Raw genomic sequence first — 26,647 nt, forward strand, 5'->3', positions numbered from 1 at the left:
ATAGAAAAAAGATTTACCATGCAAACAGCAACTACAAGAAAACCAGAGTGGTTGTACTAATAGCAGACAAAATAGACTTTAAAAAAAATGTTACTAGGGACATTTTATAATGATAATAGTGTCACTTCATCAGGAAGATACAACAATTATAAAAATTAATGCACTTATCAACAGAGTACCAAAATACATGAAACAAAAATGGACAGAAATGGAGAGATAGACAATTCAGCATTAATAGATGGAGACTTCAATACACCACTTTCAGTAATGTATAGAATAGCTTGGGAATTCCCTGGTGGTCCAGTAGTTAGGACTCCACACTTCCACTGCGGGGGCATGGGTTGGATCCCTGGTTGGGGAACTAAGATCCCACATGCCACATGGCATGGCCAAAAAATAAATAAATAAAGAGAATAGAATAGCTGACAGAAGATCAACAGGAAGTAGACGCTATAAACCAACTAGACCTAGCAGACAACTATACAACACTGCACCCATTAACAATAGAATATACATTCTCAAGTGCATTCTCCAGTGTAGCTCATATGCTAGGCCGTAAAACAAACCTCAGGAGATCTTCAGAGGTTGAAATAATGCAAAGTATGTTCTGAGACCTTATTGGAATGAAATTATAAATCAGTAGCAGGACAAATTTTGGAAATCTCATAGATACGTGAAAATAAAACAATGCATTCCTAAAGAACCAGCGGGTCAAAGAAGGAGTCAAACAGGAAATCAGAAAACATTTTGAGATGAATTAAAATGAAGATACAATGTACCAAAATTTATGATATGCAGCTATAACAATGCTTAGATGGAAATTTATAGTTGTATATACCTATATTAAGGAAGAAGAAAGATCTCAAATTAATAACCACCCTTCCGCTTAAGACACTGGATAAAGAAGAGGAAACTAAAGCTAAAGCAACCAGAAGGAAGGAAGTAATAAAGATTATAAAGGAGTACTATGAACAATGAACCATCAGAAATGAAATTAATGCAGTTCCATTCACAGTAGCATCAAAAAGGATAAAGTACTTAGGAAATAATTTAACAAAGGAAGTGCAAAACTTGTACTTTGAATACTGCCAAACGTTGTTGAAAGAAATTAAAGATGGTCTAAGTAAAGGGAAAAACACCCCATGTTCATGGATTGGAAGCCTCAGTGTTGTGAAGACGGCAGTACACCCCAAACTAATCTATAAACTTGAACACAATCACTGTCAAAATCTCAGCTGAGGGACTTCCCTGGTGGTGCAGTGGATACGACTCTGCACTCCCGAAGCAGGGGGCCCGGTTTCGATCCCTGGTCAGGGAGCTAGATCCCACATGCATGCTGCAACTAAGGAGTTGACAAGCCACAACTAAGACCCAATGCAACCAAAATAAATTAATTAATTAATGAATTTTTTAAAAATCTCAGCTGATATTTTTTTTGTAGAGGTTGACACCCTGATTCTAAAAGTTACAAGGGGGGCTTCCCTGGTGGTGCAGTGGTTAAGAATCCGCCTGCCAATGCAGGGGACACGGGTTCGAGCCCTGGTCCAGGAAGATCCCGCATGCCGTGGAGCAGCTAAGCCCGTGAGCCACAACTACTGAGCCTGCACGCCTAGAGCCCGCGAGCCACAACTACTGAATCCCATGTGCCTAGAGCCCGTGCTCCACAGCAAGAGAAGCCCGTGCACCACCACAAAGAGTAGCCCCCGCTCGCTGCAACTAAAGAAAGCCTGCACGCAGCAACGAAGACCCAACGTAGCCATAAATAAATAAAGTTACAAGGAACCCAGAATAGCCAAAACAATATTGAAAAAGGGACAGATTTGTAGAACTCAGACTTCCTGATTTCAAACTTACTATGTAGTAGCAGTAATCAAGAATAAGGATAGACATATAGAACAATGGAATAGAGTTGAGAGTCCAGATGTAAACCCATATATCTATGCTTAACTGATTTTCAACAAGGCTGTCAAGACCATTGAATGGGGAAGAGTAAGTAGTCTTTTTAACAAATAGTACTGGGACAACTGTGTAGCCACATACAAAAGAATGAAGTTGGACATTTACCTCACATCATATATAAAAAATAACTCAAAATGAGCTAAAACTATAAAACTGCTAGAATAAGACAGAGGTAATTCCTCATGACATTGGCGTTGGCAAGGAATTCTTGGATATGACACCAAAAACACAAGCAACAAAAGAAAAAAATAGATGTTAAACTTCATCAAGATTAAAAACTTGTGCTTCAGAGGACACCAAGAAAGTGAAATAACAACTCACAGAATGGGAGAAAATTTTTGTAAACTGTATATCCGATAAGCAACTTGTATCTAGAATAAAGAACTTTTACAATTCAATAATAAAAAGACAACCCAGTTAAAAAATGGACAAAGTAGCTGAATAGACATTTCTCCAAGGATGATTTGCAAATAGCCAATAAGCACATGAAAAGATGTTCAGCATCATTAGTTATCAGGGAAATGCAAATCAAAACCACAGTGAGGGGGCTTCCCTGGTGGCGCAGTGGTTGAGAGTCCACCTGCCAATGCAGGGGACACGGGTTCGTGCCCCGGTCCAGGAAGACCCAAATGCCGCGGAGCGGCTGGGCCCGTGAGCCATGGCTGCTGAGCCTGCGCGTCCGGAGCCTGTGCTCTGCAACGGGAGAGGCCACGAAAGTGAGAGGACCGCGTACCAGAAAAAAAAAAAAATTAACAATAATTTCTTGACATTTTCAAGTAGTCAATAAAAACAAATTTCCAATTATCTTATGTTTATTCTTTAAGATATGCACAGAGTTTCCCATTCTAGTTCCCCCTTTATCTCTTTCTTCCTTGCTGTTTTTTTCCTTCCAAGTCTTTTGTCCTGTAGTGTTTCTCACAGTCTAAATTTTGCCGTTTGCACTGCAGTGGTATAGCTTAATATATTCCTGTTCCTCTGTATTTACTGTGAATTGGTAGTTGGATCTAGAAACTTGGTCAGATTTTTGTTCAGTCTTTTTTGCAGTGTCTTACTGCTCTTTCTGTGAAGTTATAAACCATGATGATTAATGCCTCTTTATTTGGGGGGGGGCGTGCAAAATTATGTTCTTCTAATTCTGACATTCTTTCTTCATTTATTAGCTGGAATATTTCTATAAAGAGAAACCTTTCATATTCTATTTGATTACTTAAAAACACTGTTTATATTGGAAAGGCAGGATAAATGCTTTATTCTCCCCCCCCTTTTAAAATTAATTAATTAATTAATTAGTTTATTTAGGCTGCACCGGGTCTTAGTTGAGGCATGTAGGATCTTCATTGTGGCATGTGAGATCTTTTATTATTATTATTATTATTTTAAATTTAGTTGCACTGGGTCTTAGTTGCAGCTCATGGGCTCCTTAGTTGTGGCATGCGGGCTCCTTAGTTGTGATATGCGAACTCTTAGTTGCAGCATGCATGTGGCATCTAGTTCCCTGACGAGGGATCGAACCTGGGCCCCCTGCATTGGGAGCATGGAGTCATAGCCACTGGACCACCAGGGAAGTCCCTCTTTCCTTCTTTTTAAAACCAGTTTTCAAAATAATTTTTTGGCTCATTAGCATCTTTAAAGGTGATGGATTAGGTTTGTTTTTGTTTCTAGTGTCATGTGAACTCATGAATGTATTTCATTGATTCAGTTTACTGTTGCATTTTTTGCCATTGGGAACCTCCTCAAAGTGACTTGCATTTTGGCATACCCCTAGTGATCTTTGATAGCTTCCTTGCATAGCTGATAAGATGCTCCAGGTGGACGTTTACTGCCCCCAAAGTGCAATCTGTCTTTTCTCTAAGGAGCCGTGATTTCTTTTAGTGGGAAATGGAATTTGAAAGCCAGTCTGGGTGCTAGGGATATTCATGGCTGAAGATTAACTACATTATGAGTTCATACTGATGCTTTTAATTCAAATTCAAGGCTGTAAATTCAAATTGCAACTTTATCTTCACCTTTTAACCACTGATAATGAATAGATATAGGCACTTTATATAGCCAAACCAGATAGAAATTTCAGGACATGTATCTATCCATTCATGTATTTCACTGCTTCTGTATTATGCTAAATACTGGACAGGTTCAAAATGTAAATTAGACACCATAAAATGTTTTCACCAAATCCTTTTGCTCTCTGCTTGCTCCAAGCTTCTCACAACTTGCTTTTCTGCCTCTGCTCCCTACACATTCTTTAGATGTCTTAGGCTCTAACAAATTCAACAGGATGAAATTTACCAGTGACCTATGTAAAACCCAGTATTTAGGTCCAGCTCCGACCTCTTCCCTGAACTCCAGACCAGAATAGGCAACTTCATATATACGTGTACTCTCGGATATTCCTCTCAGAAGTATTTCAGATTGTATGCTTAAAACCAAAATATTTCTTTTCATTCAAATATAAGCCCTACCAAAACCAGCTCTTCCTCTTTCACTGCCTTGTTTGGTGAAAATACCATCCACTCAACCATCCATGTCAAAACCTAGGGTTACATTCTTGTCTGCTACTACTCCCCCATCCCATCCCCAACACAAAATCATGCCTAGGTGGTTTTACCTCCTAAATATTTCTCAGTTTATGTTCTCTATCCTCACTGCCACTGATTTAGTCCGATTTTATCTTATCTTACACTTGTACTGCTCTAACAGCCACCCTCTGTATTGCTACCAGGATAATCTTAAAATGTAGCTGTAAATAACACTGCTCTCCAGTGGTTCTCCAGTGGTTACCTATTGCATAAGGTCCTAGGCCCTTAGCATTGGTATAAACATAAACGTAAGTGTCCTCAAACAAGCAGTGTTTCAAGTCTCAATTCCTCTGTAAAATCAGATTATTATCATCTTACCTCACGTGAGATAACATATCTGAAGGTCCTAGTGCTGCATTTGCTACTCTACACAGTCAACTAGTACAGATACTTCATATATAAATTCCACCTGGATATTCCTATTAGAGGCATCTTAAATTCAGTATGTCTCTCTCCCTAACCTTCTTTTCTGTCCTTGATTGGTTTTAATTAGAATATAGGGTGGGAACGAAGTTATCTCAGTTCAGTTTTAGCATAATTAAAACCTTGTTAGTATAATTTGGAAAATTAGTTTCCAGTTTTGAGATGTGGCTGGATATTTAAACATGCAAATTCTTATTAAATATCAAGTTTCACATCCTCGCAAATTAGTTTCAAGGTTAGCAGTCTCATTACTTTCTCTTTAATTATCTGAGGCAGCCACCTCACTTTATATGCTGAAGAGCTACTCCATTTTTTTTTAGTTTTATTTATTTATTTATTGGCTGTGTTGGATCTTCGTTGCTGCACACGGGCTTTCTCTAGTTGCGGTGAGTGGGGTCTACTCTTCATTGAGGTGCACAGGCTTCTTGTTGCAGTGGCTTCTCTTGTTGTGGAGCACGGGCTCTAGGCGTGCGGGCTCAGTAGTTGTGGCACGCGGGCTGTAGAGCGCAGGCTCAGTAGTTGTGGCACGCGGGCTCTAGAGCACAGGCTTAGTAGTTGTGGCTCACGGGCTCTAGAGAGCAGGCTTGGTAGTTGTGGCACTTGGGCTTAGTTGCTCCGTGGCATGTGGGATCTTCCTGGACCAGAGCTCGAACCCATGAACCCTGCATTGGCAGGCGGATTCTTAACCACTGTGCCACCAGGGAAGTCCGAGCTACTCCATTTTAATCTCAAATCCTCTGATAATTTTTATCAGTTAATCTTTATATCAAAATATACATATTCAGGATGTGCTCTGTGTCATATAAGAAATAGAGTAGATATTTTGAAATTTTATCTCCATTTCATTTTATTCACACTTTTTCTAGGGTAATAATAGAAGCTAACATTTATTGAATGTTTACTTTGTGCCAGGAATTGTGCTAATTCAGTCCTCTTGACTATCTTGAAAGTGTAATTTCCATTCCTGTTTTACAAATGAGAAAACTGAAGCATGGAGAGATGAAGTAACTAGACTTAAGATTTAATGCCTGAATGGTAAATGGAAGAGTCAGAATTCAAAACTTAATATTTGTCTAACTTAAACTATTATAGCAACTGGGCTATATACCTTATTTGGTAAATGTTTTTCAACCCAACTGCAAAACAGAATCATAGGATATTTTTCTCTCCCTTTTTTTTTTTCTTTTTTTTTTGCGGTACGTGGGTCTCTCATCGTTGTGGCCTCCCCCGCTGCGGAGCAGAGGCTCCGGACACGCAGGCTTAGCGGCCATGGCTCACGGGCCCAGCCGCTCCGCGGCATGTGGGATCCTTCCAGACCGGGGCACGAACCCGTGTCCCCTGCATCGGCAGGCGGACTCTCAACCACTGCGCCACCAGGGAAGCCCTATTTTTCTCTCCTTAAAGTATATGTTGTTTAGCAACGGCCGCTTTCATAAACACGTATCTACTATTTCATAAGTAATTTGGAATAAAAGGGATGGGAAGGAAACTTTCTGAATTACTCACTAGTTCAAATTGCAAGCTATTACAAAATACATTTTTATTTTGAGTGCTACATAAATTCTGCATTAGTAATTGGATTGAAAAAATATTTATTTGAGAATTTTAAATGAGTTCCAAATTAAATATATAACTACACACATACATATTCATCTACATGCATATGGAAAGATATGAGGTTTTTTAAAATAGAATTATCTAATTTATAAAAGTTTCAGGATATACTTTCTGGCTTCTGTACTATCCATATTATGTATGACTTTTTCAAATAACATAATTTCATCCCAAGTTTTGCCACAATGTATGTTACTGCAGTATTTCTAAATTATATTTGTCTGTGTAATTTATTATAGAGTATGTCATGAGACTAAGTTTTCACAGACCTGTGTTGGGAAATTAATGTAATAAATACATGGCATACAGGGCATTTCCCAGTCTAATCTTCATCTTCCGTCCATTCCATACCTCCATCTGTATTATACTTTGTACCATATGTGTGTAACCATTACATTGAACAAACACAGTTTACGGAAGGTACTCAGAATCCATTTTATTTTTGTCTTCCACCATCCTCATAAATTTATTCTGTGGGGTTAATACTCCCTCCAGCCTCTTGAAGGGCAAGTCTTAATAACTTTTCTAGTTACTTTCAGGGAATAGAAACATTATTTTCGAGAACTAATAAATTTAATTCAGAGTTAAAGATTTTCTTCTTTGCCCACCTCAGGCCTACTCTAGGTCTGCAGTGGAAAGTGAGGTTTGTTTGCCTTCCTTTTTCTTTCTGTTTTTCCTCTCTGCCCTTTTATTCCTCCTCATTTGCTGACTGTGGTTTCTGGACCCTCCAGGATTGAGAGAAGCCAGGATTGAATAAGAAAAGGTCTTTAATAACAGTAGCAGCAGCGGCTGATGTTTCTGTAGCATTTATTTCGTGCTAAGTACTGTTAAAAGCACTTTATGTGTATCAGGCCAGTTAATGCTCAGAGCTCTCTGAAGTAAGTTCTGTTATCCCTGTTTCACTGCTGAAGAAATTACGGTGAAGTTTGGTGACTTGCCTAAGGTCCCACTGCTACACATGGCGGTACCAGGATGTACAACCCAGCATTTGGGCACCAGAGTCTCTTCAGCCACTCCGGGCGTTGCTTTTATATACTGTCGGGAGATGGTAAGCATACTTCGTAGTCTTGGCCAGAGTTTAAATCAGACTTGTATCCATTAGATTTTTTTCAAGTGTGACACATTTTCTGTAGACCTGAAACAAAGGGCAAATTTGCCTTAACCCCTTTCCATTACTGGGGAGTAGAAGGGAGTGGGAGAGGGTTTGAAACTCACAACACACCGATCACTCGGCAAAGTCCTTTCCTAATATTTAACTCTTTGAACGTTGAAGGTGGGTGTAACTCAAGGTTGAAACTAAGTTTTCCCCTGCCTCCATGTCCAGGTGGCCTTGCACCTCACTTTGGATGCAGTATCTGTTGTTTGGGGCCTCCACCCAAACCAAGATTGAAATGTTCTCCAAATATAGTATTTAATTTCTTGCTTTCACACCTGTGTTCATGCAGATGGTCCCTGGATTATGAGTATCACTTGCTTGAAGGCATGTTCCTCCCTGAACCATGTGATCCCGATCAAACTAAGTGCTCCTCATGGCCTGGCTTTTAAAGAAGCCAGTTTACTGGGGTACAGCAAATGAACAAAAATCTTCCAAATAAAGCTTTCCCATTTTTTTCCCTCTTCATCTCGTTCCTGTGAGAGAGAAATCAGCAGATATGTTAAATGGTAGTTTGGTCAGATCAGTCTTAGCTGCCTGGTGTCTCGTTGTGATTGCTTGTCTTTGGGAAAGCGCACAGGCAGGTTTATATTTGAGATGTTGCCTCTGATTGGTCAGGGTAGTTACTTCAGCGGCCTTACCTGGCTGGCTCGGCCCAGAGCTTCATGCCATTTATTGTGTTATCAGACTAAGAAGAACCTCAGATTGGTCATTTTGTCTTCTCATGTTGGGATAGTCAGTGAATTTTTTATATTTATTGAGCTGGAAATCTTTAGGGTGTCTTTTTTAAATCTTTTCCCCTTCACATGTACATTTACTTACAAAGAACATTCGAAAGTGATGTTTATGTAGTGGATTGATGTTTGAACTGACGACCTCTGCATGCCCACATTTAGAGTAACTTATAGTGCCATTAACAACAATTTGCCAGTACAGTGCACACACTGTACGCAAGGCACGTCAGGATGGTGAGCGCTCACTGAGATCGTGTGAGGTCCCATGAAAGCCTGGCACTCTCCTCTGCTTTATCACCTGGCAGAGCTCTACTTTCATTACTCCCTGCCCTCCATGGTGCCTCTCCTGCCCTGCACGTTCAGAATTAAATTTTTCTTTGTTTGCTTTCACATAGCACTAGCTGTGTAGTTTTAATTAGGTACGTGTGTTGTCTTCATAAAGACTGTACGTTTTCTGTGTTTTTTTGGCTGCATTGGGTCTTCGTTGCTGCGCGTGGGCTTTCTCTAGTTGCGGTGAGCGGGGACTTCTCACTGCTGTGGCTTCTCTTGTTGTGGAGCATGGGCTCTAGGTGCGTGGGCTTCAGCAGTTGTGGCATGTGGGCTCAGTAGTTGGGGCACACGGGCTCAGTAGTTGGGGCTCGCGGGCTCTAGAGCTCAGGCTCAGTAGTTGCGGCGCACGGGCTTAGTTGCTCTGTGGCATGTGGGATCTTCCTAGACCAGAGCTCGAACCCATGTCCCCTGTATTGGCAGGCGGATTCTTAACCACTGTGCCACCAGGGAAGCCCAAGACTGTAAACTTAATGAGGTCAAGGACAATGTTTTATTTTTAATTGTGTTCCTCTCTTTACATAATAAAGTTCCTCACATCTAATCAGTCGATTATTGAATTAAGTTTTCAATAGTATAAACAAAATCAGTCAGTAGTATGATTTGACTGTCAGAATACCGGGTCTAGTCTTACCAATATTTGTACCCAGACAAGGGAGGTAAAAATAGTAAAGTTATGCTCAAGTTATAATCCTGCCATACCTATCATATTGTGTACAACCCTGGGAACCAGTCTTAAAGGAGTACGGGAAATGGAGATTGTTGAGAGCATAGCAAGGATGTTCATCAAATTTTAAGGAGAACTTAAAAGGACAAGGGATGTTTAGCTTAAAGAATAGAACCTTAGGAAAGAATGGAATGTGATTGCCATCTTCAGTTTTTGAAAGCTTTTTCAAGGGGAAAGAAGAAGTAGACCTACTCTGCATGACTTTGGGGTTTGAACCAAGAGGAACTGAAACCCTAGGGTTTTGCAGCAGTATGGTGCTTTTTAAAAGAAAAAAATTGTTTAATGTGCAAAAAGAAGAGAATAAACACCCATAGTCTACCAGTGATTCCCTTGAATATGATGAAAGCTACCATCAATACACACATTCTGTGTGCAATTTCAGAAGGATCATGGCGCCCTTAGTGAATCCATGAATCTCTAGTTAAGACCTCATGTTCTCTTGTTCTGTGTGTGTGTGTGTACAAATATAAACGTGTGTATATATTTCACAAAGATGATTATCGTCTATATACTCATCACATTTTTCTCTAAATACATAATAATGACCACTATTGAGTTTTCACTGTATTCAGTAATTGTGCATTCGTTTAATACTCAGAACCACACATTTTTCCAGGTCAGTTAAATATTCATGATCTTCAACACCATTTTTAACTGGTGGCTATATTTTTGAGACATTTGAAATCTTCTTTATCTAGAGATGATATACAAAAAGTGTTTCCCCAAATTTGTTTTGCATTTATTTTAGTACTTTTTTTTTTAAAAAAGAAAAGTTATTTGTCTTAGATAAAATAATTGATGTACATAGCTATGTGGGGTTTTTTTGTTTTTTTTTTTTACATCTTTATTGGAGTATAATTGCTTTACAATGGTGTGTTAGTTTCTGCTTTATAACAAAGTGAATCAGTTATACATGTACATATGTTCCCATATCTCTTCCCTCTTGAGTCTCCCTCCCTCCCACCCTCCCTATCCCACCCCTCTAGGTGGTCACAAAGCACCGAGCTGATCTCCCTGTGCTATGCGGCTGCTTCCCACTAGCTATCTATTTTACGTTTGGTAGTGTATATATGTCCACGCCACTCTCGCTTTGTCACAGCTTACCCTTCCCCCTCCCCGTATCCTCAAGTCCATTCTCTAGTAGGTCTGTGTCTTTATTCCTGTCTTACCCCTAGGTTCTTCATGACATTTTTTTTTTCTTAAATTCCATATATATGTGTTTAGCTATGTGTTCTTGTATTGGAAAAGCAATCTAACAGTCAAAAGACCCAGATCTTAGCTTTGGTTGTCATTTGTTAGCCATTTAACTTCTCTGAGCATTAGTGTTTTCTTACCTTTATCAAGGGGCTAGTACAAGCCTCCGTGACTTTCACATAGAGGATGTAAAAAGAGTTTAGGGGGAAAGTACTGTAAAAACTGTTATTTAAAAGTATTATTAGATTTGCAAAATTAAAAGTATTTAAGAATGTCAGTTTTTTACATTTTTAGTGAATAAATGTAAAATGTGATACAGGCAAACCAACTTTTTTTTTTTAAGGGAAAATCCAGTCAGTTGATTACTAAACATTATTTGTTTTATGAATTTTCTTTCAGGAAGGTGGTTTTATCGTGTTAGTAATCTAAACAGCAGTAGCTGCTTTCACTTGAGTGCTCACAACGTGCCAAATACTGTGCTCAGCATGTGCGGCGTGTATTGTCTCATTTAGTCCTTATAACAAACAGCCTTGGAGGAATTGTTGAAGAAAGAATGCAGACCTATCACGTCATAAAACTTAGACTCTTGGTCACTTGTATTTACTCACTTTATATCCTAAAAGAGGCAGGATAAAGCATTGAGGTTAAGAGTGTAGGTTCTGGAGCCAGCCTGACTGGATTTGAACCCTGGGTCTGCCACTTAATAATTTTCTGACTTCAGCAAGGTAGTTAACCTTTTTCTGTTAAATGGGGATAAAATGTACCTACTGGTAGAGACATCATGACAATCAAATTATCGAATGTGAAGCATTTAGAACTATATCTGGAAAATAGTATTCTATAATTGTCATTATTTGCAAATTATTATTATTTAAAACTATGCAGCTCATTAAGTGTGACATTAGCTCACAGACTCCACTGATAGGACACTTTAGGGGACAGATATAGAGAATGTATTTTAATATATTTCTTACCTTGAACTAACTTTCTCACTACCATCTTTCAGCTTGTTGATTTAGCATGGTGGCCTCATGAAAACGATCTAAATCACCTTTTATTTCAGCTACTAAACCATCAATTAATGCTTATTTTATGTATCTTTTAGGACATTCTGATTCATTTGCATCCTTGAAGAGCATCGGTAGAAGAGGAAGGAAAAGATGGGTGTGAAAACATTTACTCATAGCTCTTCTTCCCATAGCCAGGAAATGCTTGGAAAGCTAAATATGCTTCGAAATGATGGACATTTTTGTGATATCACTATTCGTGTCCAGGACAAAATCTTCCGGGCACATAAGGTGGTACTAGCAGCTTGCAGTGATTTCTTTCGCACCAAACTTGTAGGCCAAGCAGAGGATGAGAACAAGAATGTGTTGGATTTGCATCATGTCACAGTGACTGGCTTTATACCCCTTTTAGAATATGCTTACACAGCCACTCTGTCAATTAACACAGAAAATATCATTGATGTTCTAGCTGCAGCCAGCTATATGCAAATGTTCAGTGTTGCTAGCACCTGCTCAGAGTTCATGAAATCAAGCATTTTATGGAATACACCCAACAGCCAACCAGAAAAGGGTCTAGATGCTGGACAAGAAAATAACTCTAACTGCAATTTTACGTCTCGAGATGGAAGCATTTCTCCAGTGTCTTCAGAGTGCAGTGTGGTAGAAAGAACCATTCCTGTTTGCCGAGAGTCGAGGAGAAAGCGCAAAAGCTACATTGTTATGTCTCCTGAAAGTCCTGTGAAGTGTAGCACACAAACAAGTTCTCCACAGGTATTGAATTCTTCAGCTTCCTACTCAGAAAATAGAAATCAACCAGTTGACTCTTCTCTAGCTTTTCCCTGGACTTTTCCTTTTGGAATTGATCGAAGGATTCAGCCTGATAAGCTTAAGCAAGCAGAAAATACCCGGACTTTAGAATTACCTGGCCCATCTGAGACAGGTAGAAGAATGGCTGATTATGTGACTTGTGAGAGCACAAAAACTACCTTACCTCTGGGTACCGAGGAAGATGTCCGGGTCAAAGTAGAAAGGTTAAGTGATGAGGAGGTCCATGAGGAAGTATCCCAGCCTGTCAGTGCATCTCAGAGTTCACTGAGTGATCAGCAGACAGTGCCAGGAAGTGAACAAGTCCAAGAGGACCTTCTGATTAGTCCACAGTCTTCCTCTATAGGTATAGTGTCTTCTATGTTTTCCATAATGCTATGAAGTCAAGTCTAGCTTTTCTTTTTTTTAAAGATTTAATTTAATTTTCTTTTTTTTGCCTGCGTTGGGTCTGTTATTTTTAATTAATTTATTTATTTATTTTTGGCTGCATTGGGTCTTCGTTGCTGCAAGCTGGCTTTCTCTAGTTGCGGTGAGAGGGGGCTACTCTTCGTTGTGGTGCGTGGGCTTCTCATTGCAGTGGCTTCTCTTGTTGCGGAGCGTGGGATCTAGGCACTTGGGCTTCAGTAGTTGTGGCTCACAGGCTCAGTAGTTGTGGCTCACGGGCTCTAGAGCGCAGGCTCTGTAGTTGTGGTGCACAGGCTTAGTTGCTCCGTGGCATGTTGGATCTTCCAGGACCAGGGCTTGAGCCCGTGTTCCCTGCATTGGTAGGCGGATTCTTAACCAATGCGCCACCAGGGAAGTCCCTGCGTTGGGTTTTTGTTGCTGCGCACGGGCTTTCTCTAGTTGCGGCGAGTGGGGGCTACTCTTCGTTGCGGTACATGGGCTTCTCACTGCAGTGGCTTCTCTTGTTGCAGAGCACGGATTCTAGGCATGCAGGCTTCAGTAGCTGTGGCTCGCGGGCTCTGGACCGCAGGCTCGGTAGTTGTGGCTCCCGGGCTTAGTTGCTCCGTGGCATGTGGGATCTTCCCGGACCAGGGATCGAACCCGTGTCCCCTGCATTGGCAGGTGGATTCTTATACACTGCGCCACTAAGGAGGTCCCTAAGTCAAGTATTTTTAAGTGCTTATTAGATAAAAGTTTGGTGCTGTATCCTATAGGAAGTATTAAGAAGAATAAAACATGGTAACTGGGTTTTTTAGATGGTATTAATACTACAATATTTTTTTAATAAGTTACCCACGGGGAGCAAAGAAAATAGTTGAACAGTATATGATGGGACACATATATGATGGCACAGTTCATATGTCTGTGATTAGTGAATTACTTTCAATGCAAAAAATACCAGTTTAAAAAATCCAGTTAGTGTTTTATTCTTGATTAAAATATTTATTGAAAACTTAACCATGTGCCAAACTTGGGGATATATGATGAAAAAGACATATAGTGCCTGCATCTGAGGAGTTAATAGTCTAATTGGGGAAGCAGATGAGTAAATCAACAATCAGCACTAGACTAGAGGTAGGAACAATGTGTTACAGGTTCACTAAGGAAAGAGCAAGTTAACACTGTGTATTTGAGCTGGATCTTACATAATAAGTAGGAGTTTGCCCAGGTGAGGGAACGACATTTCTTTGAAAATGTATAAAAGCACAGAGGGGTAGAAGAACATTGCATATTTGATAAAGCAGTGAATTCAGTGCACAATGATGTGAATAAAGCATGGAAGCCTACAAGTATAGAAAATAATGGGAAATAAGAAAAATGAGCAGTTGAGAACATGTTGTGAAAAGCCTTGAACACTAGTTTCAGCTAGGAGTGCATTCAACTGCGTATAACAGGATCCCTTCAAAATGGCTTAAACCAAATGGGATTTTATTATTATTGCATAAAGTATTCAGAAATAGGAAGTCCAGGACTGGTAGAGTGGCTCTACAGTGACCTAGGCCCCTTATATTTTTATAATCCACCGTCCTTAGTTTGTCATCCGTATATTTATTGCTTCATGGTTATAAGATTTTTGCTTCATCTTTAGCCTCATATTCTAGAAAGGGGTAACTCTTGTATGGAATATGTTCCTAGAAGTCCCCAAAAAACTTCTGCCAGTTTATGTCACGTCATCTTTCCTAGCTGCAAGAGAATCTGGGAATACATGTATATTAGTTGGGTATGTAACTGCCTCACAAAATTACAGGAGAATGGATATTGTATGCAACTAGCAGTGTCTACCACAGCTTGGCCAAGCAAGCTTGGGTTTTATCCTAGTGGTAATAAAGAGTCTGCCTTAAATGAATGAAAAATAAAACATTTACAGATATTTTAGGAAAATGAATTTGATATTGGTCAAATTTATAGGGGGTTGGCTGGGGAGAGACAGTCCAAAAACCAGTAACAGTACAGTTGTCTTTGTATGAATGAAGATGCTTAGCATAATACTATAAAGAAAATGGGTATTAAGAGACTTTGTAAAGGAAGAATCATTACTACCTGATGATATTGAATATGTGGTTTGAGGGAATAAGAGGGTCAGGGTACCTGGATGACCAGGAAAATACTGATAACATTTTATTATATTCATTGATTATAAGTCACCGTTTTTCATATTTTATTATCTCTAAATTCAAATATGTTTTGCAATTAATAATCTTTACAGTTACTTTTTCTTTCTTAATGGTACAAAAAATAACGGTAATTGTACACTCGATAGGAATCTATTAGATGCCATAACTACTATGAAAATCATTGGGAGGAGGTGGGAGCCCAGTTTTAAGAGTAAGTCAGCAAGATTTGTTCCGTGTGAACCATGCTTGGGTGATGACCAGGCAACATGCCACAGAGCCGTTGAAAGGCAGGGTGGGTGAGATCAAGACTGGAGATTACCAGTTTAGGACTTTTAGCAGTGACAGATTGACTCTCAACAGGAAGATGTGTGTGTAAGAGCGAAAGCCAGAGAACTGATCCTTGAGAAGTATCTATGTTCAGGGAGAGAAGAAAACCCAACAAAGATCAATAAAGAGGTTTTCTCCCAAAGATTGGAGAACCAGGAGGGCCCCTTACCTTTGTTAATTTCTTGGATTTTGATCCACCATATGAGTTTCCCAGGGCTGTCACAGCAGCCGCCACACACTGGGTGATTTAAAACAAGAGAAATTTATTTCCTCACAGTTCAGAAGGCTAAAAGTCTGAAATTATGGTGTTGGCAGGGAAGGTTGTAGGGAAGGATCCTTTGCTTCTTCCTAGCTTCTGACAGTTACTAACATTCCTTGACAGTCCTCAACGTGTAGCTGCATCTCTCCAGTTTCTGCTTCCATCTTTATGGGGCCTTCCCTCTGTCTCTGGCTTCAGCACCACATCTCCCTTCTAAGGACACCAGTCATTGGATTATGGCCCACCCTACTCCAGTATGACCTCATCTAACTTGATACATCTGCAGAGACCCTATTTCCAAATAGGGCTATATTTACAGGTGCTAGGGGTTAGGACTTGAGTATGTCTTGGGCGGGGGCGGGGGGGGGGACACAATTCTACTCATATACCTACTAAAGATAATATTCCGAAATTTGGGACAAGATACTTGTGCTTTTCAAGTGACCACACACTCAGTAATATATTTGATGGCAGGAGATCCTAGCTATTTGACAATGTGACCAAGTTTTTGTTAAATTACTAACATGTTTAATCTTGGAAACACCTTGGTACCTTCTGAATAATGAACTAATAAGTAATTACTATTTTAATTATTTATCTGAGAACTTAGAAGCCAAATATTAATCTGAGTATCTTTCTAACTAAATTTGTGAAATAGCCTTATTAGATATGTGAAATAGCCTTATTTTACCACTCAAGTATATCTAATCAGTTCACATTTTGCCTTTATTATATTATTAACATGATTAAATAGAGAAGTTAGGAGCATAAGTAGAATAAGCCTTTCAGTTTTATAAGAATACTTCCTTTCCAATATATACTATTACAAATGTAGGTTCTGTTACAAAGCAGACATACAAAGAACTCTGATCTGAATATCATATAATCAGATAATCCAAATTAGGGTTTTTTTCCCTTGTCTTCATAGCAGATGTACTAATCACTCTCAACTAACCTATCTTAACTCCAAATCTGTACACCAAAATAAAGCCCTACAGAAAAAAGTTAAATTCCTCAGGTATACTAGGCAGTGAAAAAATGTAGGAGGGAGAAGAGGAAGATGTGTGTGGTACTTTTTTTCCATATTCCATAAGAATACTTCATAAGAGTACTTAATTTTACTAACTTATTAAAGATGATATATAGCAGGTAGTTTGTCATTCTAGAGACTGAGAGTATAATACTGAATATACTCATTATAAAGAAAACAAACAAAAAATACTCCTTATGAAATTCTAAAATAATAATTTAATTACTCATGAAATTAATTCAAATAAGATTTTACCTGTTCTTTTTATTGCCAGTTGCCCAGCAAAAAGTTATAAAATCTGACACTCCCAATAAATACAATAAGTACAGCAAATTTAAGAGAGAAATAATTGCTAAGTTTAGATTGGGTCTTGCTTCTCAAAAAGCTGGCCATCTATATCTGGTATGGTTTAAGGAAAATTTGTTTAAGTGAGAAGGACTTCATGATAGGGCTTCATTATTTGTCTTGAAGTATTCGATTATCTGTATACACCAAAGATAAAATAGTTTTAGATAATCCACAGTTTACTATGCTAATGAAGAAATTCAGGGGTTTTTCCTAGACTCTAAAATCTGCCGTTAAAAGAGAAGTGACTGTTATGAGGATCAGTTAAGATGTTGAGAAATTTGACGGTTTGTGTATGAATAGTGAATAAACTTGTTGAGGTGAGCAGTTAGAATGATGGAAGAATTTGCGACACTGAGCATATATGCAGTATAGCATAATGATTAAAAATTCAGGACTTGGAGTCAGGCAGGTTTGGAGTCTGCTACCAGTTTCTGCCACTTACTAGATGTGTGACTTTGAACAAGTCACTGAACCTCACCAGGTTTCCATAACCATAAAGTAATGGTAGTATTACCTATCTATTAAGTATGTCAGTGCTCTCCAGCAAGACCACCAGGAACACACCTGTAGTTGAACAAGTTGGGGTGGTGGTTTTAATACCTGAAAATCCCAAACAGTTACTTAAATATACAGAATGAGTTAGTGTGCAGCGGGCATGTGTAAACCCTGTGTCCAACATAGAAGTAGTATCCTAGTAGTGGGCGTATTGGAATGTAAGTATCATTCATTACAGCAAGAGTGAGCCAGTTTTGGTCCCTTAAAATGGACAGATTCCTTAAGTGGAGTTAAATAGTTCCTGCAAGCCAGGCTCAAGTATCTCTGAAGAGAACGAACTGGCTATCATAATCAGGATGGTCCCAGGATTAGTGTCTTTCTGACTGAATAGGTCTTGCTGTTAGGATTGTAATGACTTCAGCAGAAACATGTTAATTTGAGGTCAGGGTCCATTTTTCTATGGCCGAAGCCTGGGATATGATATAATATTCCCTATAAAAGGGAATCTGCCTTCTGTAGTGCTTAAAAGAACAGTTATTAAGTTTTTGTCAGCAGGGTCAGATGGAGGATAATAGATCCAGCAATCTGTTAAATTCAGATTAGTAACTATGGTCTGGGGTGGGGGGGAAGTACAAGAGTTTTGTTTTTCCTTAAGTGGCAGAAGGAGATCTTAGGAGTTCAGAAACAATAGGATGAAGATGAAAGATCGTATTGGTTTTAATAGTCAAGATTAATAGTAAAGAGTACTGAAGAATCAGAAAATTAATCTGATTTTGTCATCTTGGGTAGGAGCTGTCCATTTTGAAGTCAGTATCTTCTGGAGAATTCCTTAGAAGGAATGGATGCACAGGAGTTGGAAGGGTGTGATATGTGTCTTTTAAGTTGGGAAACATGAATCCAATGAATGCCACCTCAAACTGTTACCACTGAAGCAGTTGTTAACAATATCTGATCAGTTCCTTTCTATTGATAATCAATGGAGAGTTTTCTCTGGTGGCATCTTTTCCAGAAAACCAAAACTCCAGATTTTAAATCATTCATAAGCTCTTCTCTGTTTGTGATAAACCTGGGGTATCATTGTAGTATCAGTGTAGAACCTAAGATTTAAACCAAAATTCCCACTTGAAAAAGGCAGCCTACTATCAACTCATAAGGAGTCGACTTGTGGGTCGTAGAGATGATTTGTCTTATTGCTATCAAGGCTCTTGGCAGTACTTAAGACTGTGGAAGTTAAGAGGGTTTTTAAGTGCTTTGATAAGTATAGTTTTAAGATCTCATGTGTTCTCTTTATTTCTCTCTTGAAGTTTGTGGGTGATGGGGACAGCGGAGAGTCTGAGTAAAAGATCAGCTTATAGAGTTCTTTCAGAGCAACATCAGTGTAATGTGTGGTCCTGTTACTTGAGAATAGTTGGGATTTCCCCAATCAGGAATACAGAATCTATTAATTTTTCTTTTGCCGTTACAGCATAGCTGTTTAGCATGAGGACGCCTCAATCTACCCTAAAAATAAACAATCATCAAACAAACTCATAGCTCATTTGGAGGTGTTTAAAGATGTACATCAATGCTTGGTTCCTATCTTTGTCTTACCAAGGTTGTGTCATCGCTGGGAAGGCCATACACTGGAAATACCCATGGGGGTAGCTCTTGAAATCCCTGCCCCAGTGTTGGTACAATATTGATGTATCTCAGATGGACAATCTTGTTCATGTCGGAAGCTCCCTGCAAAATGGCTACTTCCAATTCCAAATTGTCCTTGGTGAAATTGAGTCAATTGAGAGATAAGTGTAACGTGTTAGGATTATGGAGAAAACATGAAGGAAACAGATGTTTGGCCTGGAAGAGATGCAGTTTCAGATTGAGATGACTCATAAGAACTGCAGTGGTCCATAAGAATAATGCTTGTGTAACTTTTTATTTCCAGTTGCAGAGGCCAGGGACCAGATGAAGCCTCCTGGTTCTGGGCATTTGAAACTAAGCAAAGCAGTTCACACAAAGACAAAATTGAAGTCAAGTCCTAATAAGGTTTTTTTAAACATCTTTATTGAAATACAACTTACATATCATAAAATTCGCCCATTTAAAGTGTATAATACTATAGTGGTTTTTAGTATATTCACAGAGTTGTGTAATTATCCCCCCGAAAGGAAACCCTGTACCCCTTAACAATGCCTCTCTTCTAGTCCTACCCCTATCCCTAGGCAACTACTAATACACTGTATAGATTTGCCTGTTCTGGACATTTCGTATAAATGGGAGTATGCACTGTGTAGTCTTTTCTGACTGACTTCTGTCACTTTCTGTTATATTTTCAAGGCTCATATATGTCATACCTTGTAAAGTTTTGAAATGTTTTTGCCAGTCGGAGATCTTCTGAACTCAGCCTCCAGGGCCAGTTCAGATGGACCAGTCTGGTCTCTGTCCATCCTCTCATTACAGTGTATTTCTCTTGTAGACAAGAGTCAACACTAGATAGATAGATCATAGGAGCAGGTGTTAGAAGGCCAGAAAACAGTTTTGTCAGGGAACAATGACAAGTCCAACTGGATAAACAAAATATTCCCCAAAGACCTTTTTCTAGGAAAGCAAAATAAGCCCAACACTGAAAGGCTTCAGTGAAATATTTGAGCTCACTTGAGCATGAGCTTACCTCCCGGCCAGAAGCAGGTTGCACCTCAGAAGGACTTTTAGATATGCACTCTGTTGTCGAGGTTCCCAGTGCAAGGCAGAAAGACCTTCAGCCAAATCTCGATGAGCCCTTCATTTCTGCCAATGCGCTGTTGCCAGAGGCCACCAGAAGCATACCTGGTTAAACAAGTTGAGTTCAGTACCCATTTGAAGTGTGGGAGGTCACACACCATGGGGTCTTTCGGGCTTCTCAATAAGAGGGTGTTAGAAAGGACTTATTAGAGGATTTGGGCTTGTGTTACGTGATTTCAGGACAGCTGCAAGAACAAAGGATTGTTTGTTCAATCCAATTCAAGTAAGTGGGATTTGCTCGGGGACTGGTGATGTCGGAAAGCATAAATAACTCTGTGACTGAGAATCTTAACAAATATCTAGGAATGCAGACCAAAGTAAACCTAAAGCCAGCAGGGACTTCCATTAGCTAGAAGGGGGAGGTTTGGTATTTTTGTGATTGCACAGTGACCTTGTTTTTGTCTGTGCTTAAAAAAATTATGTGTTTGAGACCAGTGTGATCGGGTCTGATGTTGGTGTTCTGCAAGATTGTTTTATGTCCAACAGAAAACACTAGGCCTAGCTGTGAATACCAGGCCCACTCCTAAGTGTCAGTGTCAGGCCAGTTCCTCTTTCTCAAGTATGAAATAAGTTGTTTAAAACATATAGAACTGTGGCTGGAACATGGTAAAAGCTCAGTAGTGGCTGGACCACTGTAATTATTTTTCACCACCAGAATGGTTTTTGTAAGTGTCTTAAGTACTTAAACAACGGTTAGCGAAAACAGAAATCAGTTTGATGGAATAGAAGCTATTATACAGCACTCCTTAATGATGGAAGAGAGTAGATTCTCTCTTGATAAAATAGCCCTTAACATGCAAAGCTGATTGTCTCTATAAATCCGCTTTACTGTTGTATAAGAGAGAGGGTTCTATTCAGAATTCTTAGTCCTCATTACCACTGAGAGCAGAATCCCTATAGTTTATTTATTTATTTAATTTTTATTTATTTATTTATTTATTTGGCTGTGCTGGATCTTAGTTGCAGCACGCAGGATCTTTAGTTGCAGCATTCGGGCTCTTTTAGTTGCGGCATGCAGGATCCAGTTCCCTGACCAGGGATCGAACCTGGGCCCCTGCATTGGGAGTGCAGAGTGTTACGCACTGGACCACCAGGGAAGTCCCAGAATCCCTATAGTTTAGAAAGGAAACTTCTTTTTTTTTTTTTTTTTTTTTTTTTTGCGGTACGCAGGCCTCTCACTGTTGTGGCCTCTCCTGCTGCGGAGCACAGGCTCCGGACGCACAGGCCCAGCAGCCATGGCTCATGGACCCAGCCGCTCCGCGGCATGTGGGATCCTCCCAGACCAGGGCACGAACCTGTGTCCCCTGCATCTGCAGTTGGACTCTCAACCACTGCGCCACCAGGGAAGCCCGGAAACTTCATTTTAATAATTTAAGAAACATCACTATCACCTCAGCAAAGTAAAATTGCTGGTATAGCCTGCTATTAAATCAGTTCGATTAAAATTCCAATTAATATGGTTACTTGTGCTGTCATGGGCAGAAACCACCGTCTCAGGAAAAAGTTTACAAGATTTATTTGTGCTGATGGTTACGTAAGTGATATAACACTATGTGTTATAATGTCCACAGTATGGATAGATTTCTAAAAGTCTGTTTTAACTCTTAATTTAGCTTGGTGTTGTTTTTATTTTTGGCACATTTAATGTGCCATGGACTAGAAGAGAGTACCCTTTGTTTTACTTTCCACGCTTTCTATCCATCAGATTAGGGATCTAGAGGCCAAGGTTTAGATATTTTAGAATGGAAATAGATTTAAGAGGGACCATCTGCTAGATATGTCTCGTACTCCATTTTAGTTCTTTTTGACCAGCCTTTTAAGCAGACTCCTGGTAACACCAGAATCAATCCAAAGCACAGTGGGTTTCATTTCCACCTCACCATGACCCCACTCCCTCCTAAAAGTATTACAGTTTACTTGATGGTGAAATTTCAGTTAGATCAGTCTTCCTGGCGTGCCCTAATCACACCTTCAGGCCTTTTTTGCAAGTCTTTACCTATAAGCTTTAATGTTGCCTGCGTTCTGAAGAACTGCAGAATACTATAAAGTAGCTTTTTGTGTGTGTCCATGGTGTCCAGATCCAAATACCTGGATTTTTCCAGTTTTTAATCCTAGGACAGATTGAAATGTTAGTGTTTAGTTCCCTCTTTAAGGAAAAAAGTGACAGTGGGAAGATATTGACAAGTGAACAGCTCTTTCTTAAGCAAAATGCAACATTATCTGGTCCTCCAACCCACATCTGGTTTAAAAACAAATGAGAAGGATCAGGAATAAGTTGGATAAATAGGCATAGGGGAAAAGCATAAATGTTTCTTGATAGTAAGGGAATAAGAAAAGAAAAGGCATGCACAGGAATGCCAAACACACACCAGTAAGGGTGAGATGGGGGTGAGGGGACAGGAGGAATAGAGGTGCAGTTAGGGATGAATGTAAATGCATAGGGTCTTGTCTTCTTTCGAAAACCTCTATCAGGGCTTCCCTGGTGGCGCAGTGGTTGAAAGTCTGCCTGCTGATGCAGGGGACACGGGTTCGTGCCCTGGTCCGAGAAGATCCCACATACCGCGGAGCAGCTCGGCCCGTGAGCCATGGCCGCTGAGCCTGCGCGTCCAGAGCCTGTGCTCCGCAACAGGAGAGGCCACAACAGTGAGAGGCCCGCATACCGCAAAAAAAAAAAAAAAAAATCTCTATCAGTGTATTAGAACACAGTATAACAATTGGTGTTCTTGATGATTACCGTGAGTCATCAAGAAACAAGAAAAGAATTATATTTAGTATTATTTATTTAAGAAGTCAAGGCAAAATACAACTGTCACAAATTTTCTAGTGCAAATTATTTAATAAAGTAAGCTTGGATGCCTTAAAAGGGATTCGGTTAGTTTTTTGGAAAATTTTACTTAAGTAGAAAATGTAATCAGTTCCTAATGTCAGCAAATTCAAGTGTTCCAAGGGGGAAAACTGAAGTATCGGATTCAAAATTTTCACTGGGAGGAAGTTTCATCCTGTGTATCTGTTAACAGATGATATTTATTAAATGTTCACATGTATATGGTGTTGTACAACTGTTACAGTTAGTACCTTTTAGCTTTCATTAAAATACTGCAACCAGAAGAGTGCTGGCCGTAAGGACTGCACAGCCGCAGAGGCTCGTTTGTTCACTTGGGGCAGCACAGCTTATTCGCACGCCGTAAAGACATTGACCGGGTTTAGTACCTGATGAGAACAGGCGAGGCTGGTTGGATCTACCCTCCCACTGAAAACAACGTGATCTTTTTATTTTAAGTCACCTTTTAAAGTATTTGAAAAGATGGTTAGGGAACTGCCAGGTTAATTTTAGGGGGGAGTCTGATGCAGAGAGGTAAGTACATATCAGAGCACTAAAACCATTTTTTACGTAAGACATTTGCCAAAACACAAGAGGGCTTTGGTTCATCAAGTCGAAGAGTGAGGGAAACAGAGGTCGACCCTGTGAAGTCTTAAAGAAGTTGCCCCACGCATTAAGCACTAGGACTCAACCTGCTCCCCTTCCTCCAGACTCCACAGGGGATTCTAGAAACAGCTGCCTTGGCAGTGGGCCGACTAAGAGATGAAAAGGGAAAAGGGGGAAAAACACATCCCTGAGAAGTGGTGGGCACAGACCAGCCTCCTGCAGATTTACATCCTGCTTACTCCTTGCATGGGTAGGCCAGTGAATTGGGTTAGACAGGGCCTGCCCTCTAGGAATCTGGCAGAGGCGAACAGAAAGCTTCTCTGGAAGAGGGTATGTTCATCCTCCCCTTAGCAAATCAGTCCCCTGCAAATCATTTTCAAGGGCAGTAATCACTGTCAGAACAACCAGAGCACGCACGAAACATGGATATCAAACATTTTGGCAGCAGATGGGATTTCAGCAGAAGAGAGAATTGGTGAATCAGAAGATAAATTAGAAGAAATCACCTGAGTGCTGCACAGAGAGAGAAACTATTAGGGTTCTCCAGAGAAACAGAACCAGTAGGACATATATATAGATATACAGAAGGAGGTTTATTTGGAGGGATTCACTCACATGATTTTGGAGGGTTAGAAATTCCATAATCTGCTGTCTGCCAGGTGGAGGCCAGGAAAGTCGGTTGTGTGGTTCCAGCCCAAATCCGAAGGCCTGGGAACTGCTGGCCTCTTAGTGTCCAAAATCCCAGTCCAAGTCCAAAGGCCCAAGAACCAGAAGTGCTGATGTTCAAGAGCAGGAGAAGATGGATGTCCCAGCTCAAGCAGAGAGCAAATTTGCCCTTCTTTCACCTTTTTGTTCTGTTCAGGCCATCACCAGACTGGATGATACCCACCTGCAATTGGTGAAGATGATCTTCCTTACAAAGTCTACCAATTTAAATGCTGATCTCTCTGGAAACACCCTCACAGACACACCTAGAAATTATATTTTACCAGCCCTCTGGTCACCCCTTAGCCCAGTACATTGACACATACATTAACCATCACACAGACAGTGGTAGAGACTATAGGTGTAAAAGAGGGTAAGGGTTATGGATGGTACAAACATAGGTATGATGAAAGTCCTAAAAGGAGAGGAGAGAATGGCTGAGAATTTTCCAGAATCTACGAAAGACAACAGTCCATAGATAAGAGGCCAGCAAATTCCAAACTGGGAAGAGATGAAAAGAAACATGAACCTAGACATATTATAGAGAAAATTCCGGGAAAAAAAATTAATGACAGATTACCTTCAGAAGAATATCTGACTTTTAAATAATGTTAGAAACCAGTGAAATGATATCCTCAATATGCTGAAGGAAATAACTACCAATCCAGATGTCTACACACAGTGAAAATATCTTTCAAGAATGGAGATAAGACATTCTCAAAGAAAAACAGAATTCAGCAGTATATCATCATTAAAGAAATGTTTAAGGATGGACTACAGGTAGAAGTGAAGTGAACACAGATGGAAGGTTTAATATACACAAGAGAATGAAGAGCAAAGAAAGGTAAACATGTGAACAGATGTGGACAAACATTGCTTATATGAAAGAGTAGGGGCTTTATGAAAACAAAGAAGTAAAACGTCAGGCAATAATTTGTAAATTGAAGAATGGGTGTGTATGGGAAATGAAGTCAAAATGTTGTAAGATCCTTCTGTTGTCCATGAGGAAGGAAAAGTTTTTAGACTTGTTTAAGTATGTGTCTAATTTCCAAAGCAACCAGTAAAGTGAATAGGAAAAGACTGTAATTTCCAAACTAATAGAAAGGGGGAAATGGAATGATTATTATCATTTATATTCAACAGGTTGATTCTAAAATGTAAAAAATGCGAAGGGCCAGGAATAGCCAAGATGTTCAGGGAGCAAATGAACAAGGTGAGAGGATTTGATCCACCTCAAATCAAGATTTATTATAAAGCTACAGTAACTAAAGTGTGGCATTCATGCAAGTACAGACAAGCAGAGGGAACTAGTAGAGAACCCAGAAACAGACCCATGCTTTTAGAGCACTGCAGAGCAGAGGAGAAAAGACAGACTTTCCAGTAACTGTGTTCCATCACAAAATCAACTCCAGGTGTGTTAAAGAAAAGACCCAAGTGCCAAGGGCAAAACCTAAATCTTTCATAAGGTAATTTGAGATAGGGAAGGATTTTTAAAAACAAGCTCTGAAAGCCATAACCATAAAGGAAAAGACTGATCAATTCAATTAAAATATAAATTTTTTGGTCATCAAAAGAAAATGTAAAAAGACAAGCCATGTAAGAGGGGAAAATATTTGTAACATCTTTTACCTACAAAGATTTTGTATCCGAAACATGAAAAGAACTCATGATAAAAAGGACAACTCAATAGCAAGACTTGAACAGGCATGTCACAGAAGAGGGGTTCAATAAATACATGAAGTTAAAAAAATACATATTCTATGACCGAGCAAGTCCATTCCTGATAATAGATACCCTAGAAAAAAAAGCATGTGTATGTGCATTGTTACTTGAATATATGCACAGCAGGGAATTCCCTAGCGGTCCAGTGGTTAGGGCTCTGCGCTTCCACTGCAGGGGGCATGCGTTCTCAATCCCTGGTCGGGAACAACAAAAACAACAAAGTATATTCCCAGCAGTGTTGCTCATAGTAGCCTGAAACTGTCCATCAAGAGTGAATTGGATAGGGCTTCCCTGGTGGCACAGTGGTTGAGAGTCTGCCTGCCGATGCAGGGGACGCGGGTTCATGCCCCGGTCCAGGAGGATCCCACATGCCGCGGAGCCTGCGAGTCCAGAGCCTGTGCTCCGCAGCGGGAGGGGCCACAACAGTGAGAGGCCCGCGTACCGCAAAAAAAAAAAAAAAAAAAAAAAAAGAGTGAA

General features: G+C 39.8%; 1 protein-coding gene across 6 annotated transcripts in view; it reads left to right on the top strand.

The window, feature by feature from the left end:
* The window catches only part of ZBTB44 (zinc finger and BTB domain containing 44), a 72,746-nt gene that overhangs the window by 30,390 nt on the left and 15,709 nt on the right, over window positions 1-26,647 (top strand). For 5 of the 6 annotated variants that reach the window (XR_014297095.1, XM_082660395.1, XM_082660396.1 and 2 more), the window contains exon 2: window positions 11,813-12,885. The exons of the other annotated variant lie outside the window; for it this stretch is intronic. Coding sequence is in view for 4 of the 5 variants with exons in the window: in XM_082660395.1 (XP_082516521.1) it covers window positions 11,868-12,885 (1,018 nt within the window). In the remaining variant the exon portion in view is untranslated. The remainder of the gene's footprint in view (window positions 1-11,812; window positions 12,886-26,647) is intronic. 6 annotated transcript variants of the gene reach the window in all.

This window comes from Grampus griseus, assembly GCF_964374135.1.
Source record: "Grampus griseus genome assembly, chromosome: 8".
Lineage (NCBI taxonomy): Eukaryota > Metazoa > Chordata > Mammalia > Artiodactyla > Delphinidae > Grampus > Grampus griseus.